Genomic DNA, 12,727 nt, shown 5'->3' on the forward strand with positions numbered 1-12,727 from the left:
GCGGCAAAACATTGTCACATTTTTGGATCTTTGACATCACAAGAGGGAGGCCTCCACTTCCAGAGGTTTCCAGAGTGAACAGCTCAACAAAGGTTCAAACAGGTCACACAGAGAGCTTCTGTTCTTCGTTCAGCTTTCCTCCATTTGCATGAGATTAAAACGGAGAGAGCAGAGGGGGGGGATCTGAGATTTGTAGATCTACAAAGATATTCTAGTGTATCCTAGCAGTGAATCCATTTCATTCTTTTTTGACAACAAAAATTATTTGAACCCATGTCTGCTTGACTGGGGAGCACGCATGGCTTATGGGCTAATGCAACATACTGAATGGACTTTGGGACGGCAGGTAGCCTAGTGGTTAGAGCGTTGGGCCAGTAACCGAAAGGTTGCTAGATCGAATCCCCGAGCTGACAAGGTAAAAATCTGTTGTTCTCCCCGATAGTCCGCCATTGTAAATAAGAATTTGTTCTTAACTGACTTGCCTAGTTAAATAAAGGTTAAATATAAAAAATGGAGTATCATATTTTATGTATAGACTTAAATGTGGATGGTCACATGACACAACGTTTTATTTGTTTTGCCATGGGGACAGGGGGTTAGAGCCAGGGTTCCAGTCTTGAAGCACGGTTTCAACTACTTCTACAGTCTTGTTTTGGTATTGCAGTTTAACTGACGCCCGGCCCAGAAAGACAATTTCAATGCACGGCCACATAGATTTGAAAAATCCTAATAAGACACTTTAGTAATCACCTTTGTGCACAAAACATCCATTGAATTATTCCAATAATTGTCGCTGAGGATGTTTTTTCCCCCCCATTTTCCCAATTTTTCCTCCATTACAGCAGAGGATATTAAATGTTTTTGTTCATCCAATGTCTGCAATGTTTTTGGATGACGTGATGACGTCGTCGCTGGTCGCTCTGCTCCCTGCCCGCACTGAGTGCTACAGCGCATGTTGGTCCGGGTAAACAGGATGCAACCTGGACATGCATGAACTGGCGTATGCGATACTGAGTAGATTACCTTGAAAACAACGGTTGGACATCTTGGACGCAGTCCCCAGTTCCGTATACCTCAGTGGGTTAGAGTGCCGCAGTTGTGGACACATGCTATGGGTATCCGGTAAAGTCCATCCCATGCAGCTTTCATGTAAAAAAGCGGATCGATCTGGGAGCCCTGTGGGTCTGTATATTCTGTGGGTCTAATATCTAATATGTATATTCTGTGGGTCTAATACTCATAGCTACCTGTAAGAGCCAGTGAGGTTACATCGAGTTGTCTGCCTTCATTCATCAGACCCACAGTCACCTGCTCCCACATCGTAAAAGGAAAAAAAGATATCGAGCTACAGATGGACAAATAGATGTGGCTAGTGGGGGACTAGGGACGCGTGTAAGTCGAGATCAGTGGCTAAGGACAGGCTGGTTAGAGTCAATGATGTACTGTATGTCCATGGTTAGTGGGTGAACTGATGCCTATGCTGCCTAGTCAAGAGTGCGGTCGGGTCTTCTCTCACCTTTCATGAGTGGGGAGGGTTCCAGCACAGTCAGGAGGGAGCTCTGGAATGCCATGCTGACCGTCCGCATTACAAACACCCGCCTCATCAGAGAGCCAATACTGTGGAGACACACAAGACAAACAACCAGTCACACTCTTAGAAATAAAAGGTTCCAAAGGGGTTATTTGGATGTCCCCAATGGGGAAACCTTGTTGGTTCCTGGTAAAACCTATGGAGACAGCTGGAGAACCCTTTTAGGTTCTAGATAGAAAGAATTGTGCTATGAGTAGACAAATGCAATTTGACACACACACACACACACCACACACACAGAGATAAATAATACTGTGGAGTATGTGCATGCTAACAAAAACAAACACGATATTTCCCCTCTACAGTAGCTCACACAAGTGAGCGCATGCACACACACGACGTGTCGCCAGACGCTAATCGATTCCCTGATAGTCTAAGAGCTTTGTCTCCCGGTGGGCATGGCTCATGTGGTAATCAATAACCTAAGGACCTCCCCAGCGTGGAAGTGAATTAATGACCATCAGGACACTCACCCTCTTAGAGCAGTGTGTGTTGTGTGTGTCTGTCACCTAGGGATTACCACTGTGGCAATAATTCTCCAAAAGGTTCCTGTCAATCAGACGAACCTGGCCCGTGTCACTGTCTGATATCTGAAATCTATACAACCCATCTGACATTGACCTTACCACAGCTTAGTTTGAACTCAGGCTAATGTGAGCACACAGTTGGTTTCATAAGAATTCACCCTCCTTGGATTTCTTCACATTTTATTGTGTTACAAAGTGGGATTAAAATGGATTTAATTGTCATTTTTTTTGTCAACGATCTACAAAAATACTTTGTAACTATCATGTCTTAAAAATGTATGTAAAATGAAACACTAATATACTTTGATTAGATAAGTATTCACACCCCTGCGTCAATACAAGTTAGAATCACCTTCGCCAGTGATTACGGCGGAGTCTTCTTTGGTAAGTCTCTAAAAGCTTGCACACCTGGACTGTGCAATATTAGCCTATTATTCTTTTCAGAATTCTTCAAGCTCTGTCAAGGTGTTAGGTGTCATGGCTAGAAAGTCACTTTCACGTCAAGCCATAGATCTTCAAGCAGATTTACGTCAAAACTGTAACTTGGCCACTCAGGAACATTCATTGTGTTATAGGTTATTGTCCTGCTGAAAGGTGTATTCCTCTACCAATGTCTGATTAAAAGCAGGTTTTCCTGGAGGATTTTGCCTGTGCTTAGCTCCATCTCGTTTATTTTTGTCTAGCATATCCATACGATGATGCAGCCACCACCATGCTTGAAAATAAGGAGGCGGTTACACAGTGATGTGTCACGTTTGGATTTGCCCCAAACATAACGCTTCACATTTATTCCTTTGCTGTGTTCTCTTGCCTTATAACTTTAGTTCCTTGTTGGATACACAATACACGATTCCTGTTTTGGAATTATTATTTATTCTGTATATTTATATTGTTATTTTCGTGTAATTAATTTGAAGTAACTACAATGTTGTTGATCCAGTTCTCCCATCACAGCTATTGAACGGTTACGGTTTTAAAATCACCACTGGCCTCATAGCGACATCCCTGAGCAGTTTTCTTCCTGTCCTGCAGCTCAGTTCAGAAGGACGACTGTATCTTTGTTGTGTGTGGGTGGTTTAACACAATCTACAGCATAATTATTAACTTGACCATGCTTAAAGAGCTATTCAAAGTCTGATTTGTTATTGTTACCCATCTACCAACAACTATCCTTCTTCATAAGGCTTTCGATATATTCCCTGGTCTTTGTAGTTGAATCTGTGCTTGAAATTCAATACTTGACTGATGGACCTTACAGATGTTGTATGTATGGGGGACAGAGGAAGGGGTAGTCATTCAAATATCATGTCAATCCCAGTTATTTCACACAAAGTGAGTCCATGTAACTTATGTGATTTGTTAGGCTAAATGTTACTCCTGAACTAGTTTAGGCTTGCCTAAACAAAGGGTGTGAATAATTATACTATATTTTAGTCATTTCATTTTTATTAATTTGTAAACGTTTGTAGAATTTTCTTTTCACTTTGACATTATGGAGTATTTTGTGTAGATCAATGAAAAAAAACAAAGTACAATTAAATCAATTTCTATACCACTTCGTAATGCAACAAAATGTTTTTAAAAAAGGGACGGATCTACAAACTATCCAAAAATGGTATATCAAATAGAATCTGTCTCCTTCTGTCCATTCTATCAGTCTGTAAGCCTACAGGACCTACAGGGTCCTTCCAACCTGAAAACCAATCTGCTATCATTCACATGCTAAAGACATTCTTTCCCTTCGTTCATTATTCCCTCCCTTCTCAATGACACTCTTTGAAATCTGGCTCTCTGGGGAGTTGCCGTAGTGATGGGGCGAGAGAAGAGAACCTGCCTCGCTACTGACACCTCACACTGGCTAGGCCCCGATACCATATAGGCTCTCAGGTTGCCGATGGCGATCTGTGTGAGGGGGTCAGTCTCTGGCCACTCAAGCGTTTCTGATGGGGCCCAGGATAAGCGTCCAAATGAGCTTTTAGAGCATTGAAATGGCCTGGTGGATAGGCTTTGTGTAGGTGTGTGTGTGTGTGTGTGTGTGTGTGTGTGGGGACATGGGGGGGAGAAGGATGGGAATCACTCTGTGGGAATCTGGACTGAGTGTACAGTGTCAGGTGAACGCACCTCTGTGTGTGAAAATGTGACAATTCTACCGGAGTCCTTTACAAGAAAGAAAGACAGAAAGAGGGAGAAAGAAAGAGGGAGAAAGACAGAAAAGAAAGAAAGTACCACCTCCAAAAATATGACAGAACTTATGTGAAAGTGATTTCAAACAAAAGGTATTTGGACTTATTATTTTACAGGTAGTGTGAGAAAACATCAGGGTATTCTCTTCATATAGGGCATATTTCAGATCGACGCTAATGGTAGTATTAAGCAATAAGGCCCGAGGAGGTGTGGCATAGGGCCAATATACCACAGCTAAGGGCTGTTCTTAGGCACGATGTAACGCGGACACTAATAACGTAATTCGAGCAATAAAACGAAATGTTTTGTCATAGCCGTGGTATACGATCTGAAACACCATGGCCTTCAGCCAATCAAAATTCAGGGCTCAAACCACCCAGTTGATAATTCTCATTAACCCTTCTAGCTTTGTGAGTAGTATAGACGGATATGGTGCTGTGTGAGCCATGCTAAAGCCTTTGTGTGGGAAAATACATACGCAATGTTATTTATAGATTGCATTACATCTCATGTGCCAGGGTAGAAAGCTATAATGTGAAGCTATGGGCAGATGTATGGTCTTATGCAATGGAGGATGAGTTAGGGTACTGTATGTGCTGTAATGGTAATTGCTGAAACTGTAAGGTTAAGTAGCAATTGAAAGGAGAACTTAAAGCTCTACAGCTGAGGCACGGTAGTGAAATGTATATTGTGTGTACAGTGATAACTGCATAATGACTTCAGCCCAGCTTTGATGTGCAGGTGCTTTACTTCAAAACGTACACCACATGGCCAAAAGTATGTGGACAACCCTTCAAATTAGTGGATTTGGCTATTTCTGCCCTGCTAGAGATGCCCCGGTCAACTGTAAGTGCTGTTATTGTGAAGTGGAAACGTCTAGGAGCAATAACAGCTCAGTTGCGAAGTGATAGGCCACACAAGCTTACAGATACAGGACCACCGAGTACTGAAGCGCATAAAAATTGTCAGTCCTGGGTTGCAACACTCACTCCCGAGTTCCAAACTGAGCTTCATGAAATTGGTTTCTATGGCCAAGCAGCCGCACAAAAGCCTAAGATCACAATGCCAATTGTCGGCTGGAGTGGTGTAAAGCTTACCGCCATTGGACTTTGGAGCAGTGGAAACTTGTTCACTGGAGTGATGAATCATGCTTCACCATCTGGCAGTCCGATGGACAAATCTAGGTTTGGCAGATGCCAGGAGAACGCTACCTGCCCCAATGCATAATGACAACTGTAAGGTTTGGTGGTGGAGGAGGAATATTGGTCTGGGTCTGTTTTTCATGGTTCGGGCAAGGCCCTTTATTTCCAATGAAGGAAAATCTTAAAACTACAGCATACAATGACATTCTAGACGATTCTGTGCTTCCAACTTTGTGGCAACAGTTTTGGGAAGGCCCTTTCTTGTTTCAGCATGACAATGCCCCCGTGCACAAAGTGAGGTCCGTATAGAAATAGTTTGTTGAGATCAGTGTGGAAGAACTCTGGCCTGCACAGAGCCCTGACCTCAACCCCATCGAACACCTTTGGGATGAATTGGAACACCGACTGCGACCCAAGCCTAAGCTCGCAACATCAGTGCCCGACCTCACTAATGCTGTTGCGGCTGAATGGAAGCAAGTCCCAGCAGCAATGTTCCAACATCTAGTGGAAAGCCTTCCCAGAAAAGTGGAGGCTGTTATAGCAGCAAAGGGGGGACCAACTCCATATTAATGCCCATGATTTTGGAATGAGCTGTTCGACAAGCAGGTGTCCACATACTTTTGTAGTATACAGAACAAGTCAAACGTCTGGACACACCTACTCAGTCAAGGGTTCTTCTTTATTTTTTACTCATTTCTACATTGTAGAATAATAGTGAAGACATCACAACGATGAAATAACACATATGGAATAATGTAGTAACCAAAAGAAAGTGTTAAACATTTCAAATTATATCTTATTTTTGAGATTTTCTGCCTTGATGACAGCTTTGCACACTCTTGGCATTCTCTCAACAAGCTTCACCTGGAATGCTTCTCCAACAGTCTTGAAGGAGTTCCCACATATACTGAGCACTTGTTGGCTGCTTTTCCTTCACTCCGTGGTCTAACTCATCCCAAACCATCTCAATTGGGTTGAGGTCAGGTGATTGTGGAGGCCAGGTCATCTGATGCAGCACTCCATCACTCTCCTTCTTGGTCAAATAGCCCTTACACAGCCTGGAGGTGTGTTGGGTCATCGTCCTGTTGAAAAACAAATGATAGTCCCACTAAGAGCAAACCAGATGGGATGGTGTATCGCTGCAGAATGCTGTGGTAGCCATGATGGTTAAGTTTGCCTTGAATACTAAATAAATCACTGACAGTGTCACCAGCAAAGCACCTCTCCTCCATGCTTCACGGTGGGAACCACACATCTACTCTGCCTCTCATAAAGACACGTTGGTTGGAACCAAAAATCTCAAATTTGGACTCATCAGACCAAAGGACAGATTTCCACCGATCTAATGTCCATTGCTCGTATTTCTTGGCCTAAGCAATTCACTTATTCTTTTGGGTGTCCTTTAGTAGGGGTTTCTTCACAGCAATTTGACCATGAAGGCCTGATTCATGCAGTCTTCTCTGAATAGTTGATGTTGAGATGTGTCTGTTACTTGAACTCTGTGAAGCATTTATTTGGGCTGCAATTTCTGAGGTGCAGTTAACTCAAGGCAAATGGTGGCTACTTTGAAGAATCTCAAATATATTTTCATTTACTTCATAGTTTTGATGTCTTCACTATTATTCTACAATGTAGATAATAGTAAAAATAAACAAAAATCCTTGAATGAGTAGGTGTGTCCAAACATGTGACTGAACGTCAGGCTATTGGTAGAAAAAAAGATGAGTCCAACTTACACTATGAGTGACATTTTGCACAGTAAAAAAAAATCTATGAGTTTTAGGCTAGAGTTTGTGATCTTTGATCTCTTTAAAAAAATAAGACAATTTCTATTGACCTAAACAGAAGTTGTTGATTATTGGTGGATGGTTTTGCATTATCAGCTGTAGAAGTTACAGGGCCTAGTGTTTCTGTTGGGGCCCCGTCTCCTTGCCTCTCTAAGAAATATTGGAGGCTACACAGCATCTCCCCATGCTGCCATCATACCACACATCTCACACTGGGGGGCCACACACAGAGACAGAGAGACAGAGAGAGAAAGAGAGCGAGAGAGGGGGGCTACACAGCTCTGAGGGCTGTGTTCACTTCCATTAAAACACACATACGCAAATGCACGCACGCATACACACACATACACCCCAGTGTGTGGAGTGGAGGTGATGTGATATCTGTGCCACAGAAAGGGATGCTTCTGAGACATGTGAAGCTGAAATGGGCACTGTAGATAAACAGATGATTTTAAAACAGCTGGTGAGTATTTCAAATGAGTTACAAAACAAGTTACGGAAGCATGCGAGTTAGGTAAAACTGAAATCAGAGTGTTGCCCCTGAACGCTACCAGGGGCGTGTTGCCCCTGAACGCTACCAGGGGCGTGATGCCCCTGAACGCTACCAGGGGCGTGTTGCCCCTGACCGCTACCAGGGGCGTGTTGCCCCTGAACGCTACCAGGGGCGTGTTGCCCCTGAACGCTACCTGAACTGGGAGAGCAGCAGGCCGCCGAGGGAGGAGCCACAGATGGAGAAGCCCATGGCGATCACGCCGTTCCAGAACCCCAGCTCGCGTGCTGTCATGTGATTGTCCAACAGGAAAAGAGGGAACATGGTCACAGCTCCCTGCTCACCTATGGGTGGAGAGAGAGAGAGAGAGAGAGAGAGAGAGAGAGAGAGAGAGAGAGAGAGAGAGAGAGAGAGAGAGAGAGAGAGAGAGAGAGAGAGAGAGAGAGAGAGAGAGAGAGAGAGAGGGGGGGACACCAGTTAGAGTTAAGGTTAGACAAGCGAGAGGAGTTAGGCTTAGACACTTTACGCAAATCAGTTCATCTGTAATTCTATCTACAACACAGTCCCACGTCAACTACGATGGATTAGCCATTGTAGGGGGGAAAAAAACACACAAAAACATCTACAACCCACCTTCCTGTGACAGAGCTATTCAAACCATAAAAGGAGGAAGAAGACAATAGTGTATTCCTTCCATGTGAATGTAAGACAACTCCAATGTTCTTAAACACAGTGACAGTGCACAAAGTAGTTAACCTGATTAATAGACTGACTGGACACTGTTACAGTAGTGCTAACATCTTTTCTAAACGAAACAGCACACACTATTCCTAGATAGTGTCAATAATAGATGTTCAACAGGAAAAATAATATCCTCTGCCATATTTCTAAAGGGCGGGGGGGGGGGGAGAGACGACAGAAATACGCAAAACTTCCTCACATAACTCAAGTCTCAGTCACAGAGCTCTCGGTTGAAATAAAAGTTTTGTCAGGCAGACAATTGTCTTTCTGTCGCTGTGTGGCGTCAAAGACAGGATAATGTACTGCCGAGCGACAGTGTAAAATATTCAGCGCCACCGCCATTATTAATGGAGAGTGACTTCACAGAGACAGGAAGACTGAGCGCTGAGTGACAGCTCAGAGACTACTGTCAAAGAGACGACACACACAGCCACAACTTGGCCAGGAGAAAAACAAAAATAGACGGAGAGAGAGAGAGACAGAGAGAGAGACAGAGAAAGCCCTTCACATGAAATGGAGAAGGAAATCAAAGAGTTCAGAGAGGATGGTGAAAACCTCCCGGCGCGCGGGAACGCTGCGACAACGCACGCGTAAACGTTTTGACAACGCTGTGTGACAGCCCAGCTAAATGTGTGGCAGGAGAATGAGTGGGATAAACAGAGGTTGCGATGATGACATATTCATCACATTCAGCATCTACATCTCCTATGTCTGTCTCTACAAGGCAGATCTAACATCAACAGCTATTCATCTACTCTACTACTCACTATTCCCCACCATCATCAGTTTAAACCTGGGAAACGTTTTAACATCCAACGGTGTAGGTAGTTTGACCATTTGTAATTACGGCAAGACTTTACTTAAATGGGCAATCTGTGATTGCCACATCCATTTTTTGGACTTTTAAATGATTGATATACACCCATTGATTCCTGAAGAATATAACATATAACTTATGGGCTTAGTTCAATTGTCGTACCCCATCAGATCCCAAAATATAAGCTTGATTGACTTCTTTGTTTGTAAGCAATGTAGGTCTTAAACACTGTATAGCCTCAAAATATGGTTATAATTATAATGTGGAGCTCATGGATGGTCAGTCCTTGTAATTCTATTCATTTGAGAGTGACTACATTTCGCCAACCCCATCGCTCAGCTATTTAATAAAACATTGACGGGGTGAACGCTTTGCTGTTATTGGAACTGCAGATTGCCCTTTAATAGCCTGTAGGTATAATGGTTTAAAAACACATTATAAGCCTTTATAATGTCTAATAAACCACAGACTACTGTTGCGGTTCATACTTCCTACACCCATGTCTTGATTCTTTACCGGTGGTTCTGTCTTCACAGCGTTCAGTGCTGAAAATCCATGCAGACAAACACAACAAGGCTGATTATTCATTTCTATAAATACTCTCAAAGCAACAATTGTCATTTTCAGAGGGGATTTCATTAGGCATCCACAAAGAATAAACTAGTTGAGAAGGGGGTAAGGGAGTAAGATAGTGACAGAGGGGGAGAAACAGAGACAGAGAGAGCGGGAGAGACAGAGACAGAGATAGACAGAGAGAGAGGGAGAAAGACACAGAGACAGAGGAAGAAAGACAGAGGGGGAAAAGGTGGAGAGAAAAAGAGAGGAGTAAGGTAGAAAGACATGAGGTAGAAAGAAGGAGAGCCTAAATAATGGATTAAGAGAAAGCCAGAGAGAGGGGTAAGGGAGAGAGAGTAAGAACGAGAGAGAGAGAGCGAGAGAGAGAGAAAGGGGGTAAGAGAGAAACATGGACAAACAGAGAAGGGAGAGAAACAGACATGGTTTGAGAAAGGAAAGGGATAAATAAAGAGGGGAAGGGATGAGGAAAGAGAAAAAAAACATTCACGCGTGAGAGGGTGAGGAATTTGGTGCAGGGGGGCGTGCAGAGGAGGGCTTGACAGGTTGCTGATGGAAAATGAGAGGTGTTTGTGTGTGTACGGGCGAGAGCGAAAGAGCGAGAGAAGAGGAGGGGGATCAGCATGAGAGGGGAGGAGGGTTGAAGGGTCAATGAGGACACAGAAGGATCACAGAGTGGTCACATGAAGCTCAGACAGAAGAGGCCAGGATCAGAGGGGATCACAGACACTTGGGAGAAAACAACAAGCCACAACCCACCCTGGGGACACGATACAGAGAGAACCAGTAAAACACAAATCTACAGTACATAAAGCATCCATAGAGAATAGAGACCCCACACACTCACATGACCAGCCCTACTGGCACACTAACAGCTATCCCTACAGGTCTGCAGGGTGTCACAGAGTTTGTTGACCACCTAAAGGACTAGGGTGAAGCATGGGAAAAATACTATGTGCGTGGCTATTGACCAAGAGTAAAAGCAAGGCAACTTGAACCCCAACCCCCAGAAGGGTCACTTTGCTAAAATGCTCTTATGTTACCAACTACGTTGTACTCCCATAACCACATGAACTATAACCAAAAACTCTCATTTCTTTCAGAACGGGGAAAATTTCAGGTCTGCTGAAAGCAAACTTTAACTTCATGAAAATGTTGTGCCACTTCCAGTGGGCATTTACTGTGAACACTGAGGCTGTACCCGCTTTAAGTTAAAGTTTTAACAGTGGCCAAGTAGGCTATTTGATCATAATGTAGGCATACCAGAGAGGCCAACCACCAATAACAATGGAGAAAATGCATCCCATAACATTTTAACATGGAAATAGCTGTTCTCTCATTCAACCTACAGTAGCAGCCAATGTGTGGTGTTCAATGTAGAACCTACAATCTACTTAGGGCTTGACAATAACCTGTTTATCCACTGTTTCAGACAAGATGACTGGAAATGTTGTGTTTGATGCAAGACACCACTTTACAAAATAAAATGCTTTGTTATTCCCATACCATTATTACAGAGAATCAGACAAATTATGCTACCCTCTGCCTATTGGCCACTTAGCTTATTCAAGCCTGTCTCAAAATACAACACTGCCCCTTTAAGAGATCAAAAAAAGCGCTTTCCAACTTGCTTTTCAACGATGACTAGAAATGCACAGATTTTGTGCTCGTTAGAATCAACCACTCCCCCATTGTTGACTAGAAATTGCCTATAAGTGAGCTAATAACTCACTAACTAGCAAAGAATATGAACAAATGTGCACGTGGCTACATGCATCTCTTGCTTTGAGCTCAGTTAGCCTAGTGGTTAGAGCGTTGGACTTGTAACCGAAAGATTGCAAGATCAAATCCCTGAGCTGACAGGGTAAAAATCGGTCGTTCTGCCCCTGAACAGGGTAGTTAACCCACTGTTCCTAGGCCATCATTGAAAATAAGAATTTGTTCTTAACGGACTTGCCTAGTTAAATAAAGGTTAAATAAAAAAAATATACATATACAAAAAAAACTAAAAAACAAGCGCATCTGCTCTCGACCCCTCATACTGTAGCGTAAACACAGTCCAGTTCAAAGTGAATGGCACAGATACACAGTGCATTCGGAAAGTATTCAGAAACCTTCACTTTTCCCATATTTTGTTATGTTACAGCCTTATTCTAAAATGGATTACATTGATGAGGGGGGGAAAACAATCTACACGCAATACCCCATAATGACAAAGAAAAAACAGTTTTTTCGAATTTTTGCAAATGTATTAAATATAAATAATATAAAAACCATTTACATAAGTATTCAAATCCTTTACTCAGCACATTTGGCAGCGATTACAGCCTCAGGTCTTCTTGGGTATGAAGCTACAAGCTTGGCACACCTGTATTTGGGGAGTTTCTCACATTCTTCTCTGCAGATCTCTCAAGCGCTGTCAGGTTAGATGGGGATTGTTGCTGCACAGCTATTTTCTGATTGGATTTAAGTCCGGGCTCTGGCTGGGCCACTCAAGGACATTCGGAGACTTGTCCCGAAGTCACTCCTGCGTTGTTTTGGCTGTGTGCTTATGGTCATTGTCCTGTTGAAAGTTGAACCTTCGCCCCAGTGTGAGGTCCTGAGCGCTCTGGAGCAGGTTTTCATCAAGGATCTCTGTACTTTGCTCCATTCATCTTTCACCTCAATCCTGACTAGTCTCCCAGTCCCTGTCGCTGAAAAACATCCCGACAGCATGATGCTGCCACCACCATGCTTCACCGTAGGGATGGTGCCAGGTTTCCTCCAGATGTGACGCTTGGCATTCAGGCCAAAGAGTTCAATCCTGGTTTCATCAGACCAGATAATCTTATATCTCATGGTCAGAGAACTTCAGGTGGAGTTTGGCAAACACCAA

The 12,727-nt window shown here is 43.3% G+C and overlaps 1 protein-coding gene across 4 annotated transcripts in view; it reads right to left on the reverse strand.

The window, feature by feature from the left end:
* The window catches only part of mfsd3 (major facilitator superfamily domain containing 3), a 36,315-nt gene that overhangs the window by 10,478 nt on the left and 13,110 nt on the right, over positions 1-12,727 (reverse strand). For all 4 annotated transcript variants that reach the window (XM_014160681.2, XM_014160678.2, XM_014160680.2 and 1 more), the window contains exons 3-4: positions 7,918-8,065; positions 1,517-1,617 (exon numbers count right to left, since the gene is read on the reverse strand). In XM_014160681.2, coding sequence (XP_014016156.1) covers positions 1,517-1,617; positions 7,918-8,065 — 249 coding nt within the window. The remainder of the gene's footprint in view (positions 1-1,516; positions 1,618-7,917; positions 8,066-12,727) is intronic.

Source organism: Salmo salar, chromosome ssa20 (assembly GCF_905237065.1).
Source record: "Salmo salar chromosome ssa20, Ssal_v3.1, whole genome shotgun sequence".
In the NCBI taxonomy this organism is placed as follows: Eukaryota; Metazoa; Chordata; class Actinopteri; order Salmoniformes; family Salmonidae; genus Salmo; species Salmo salar.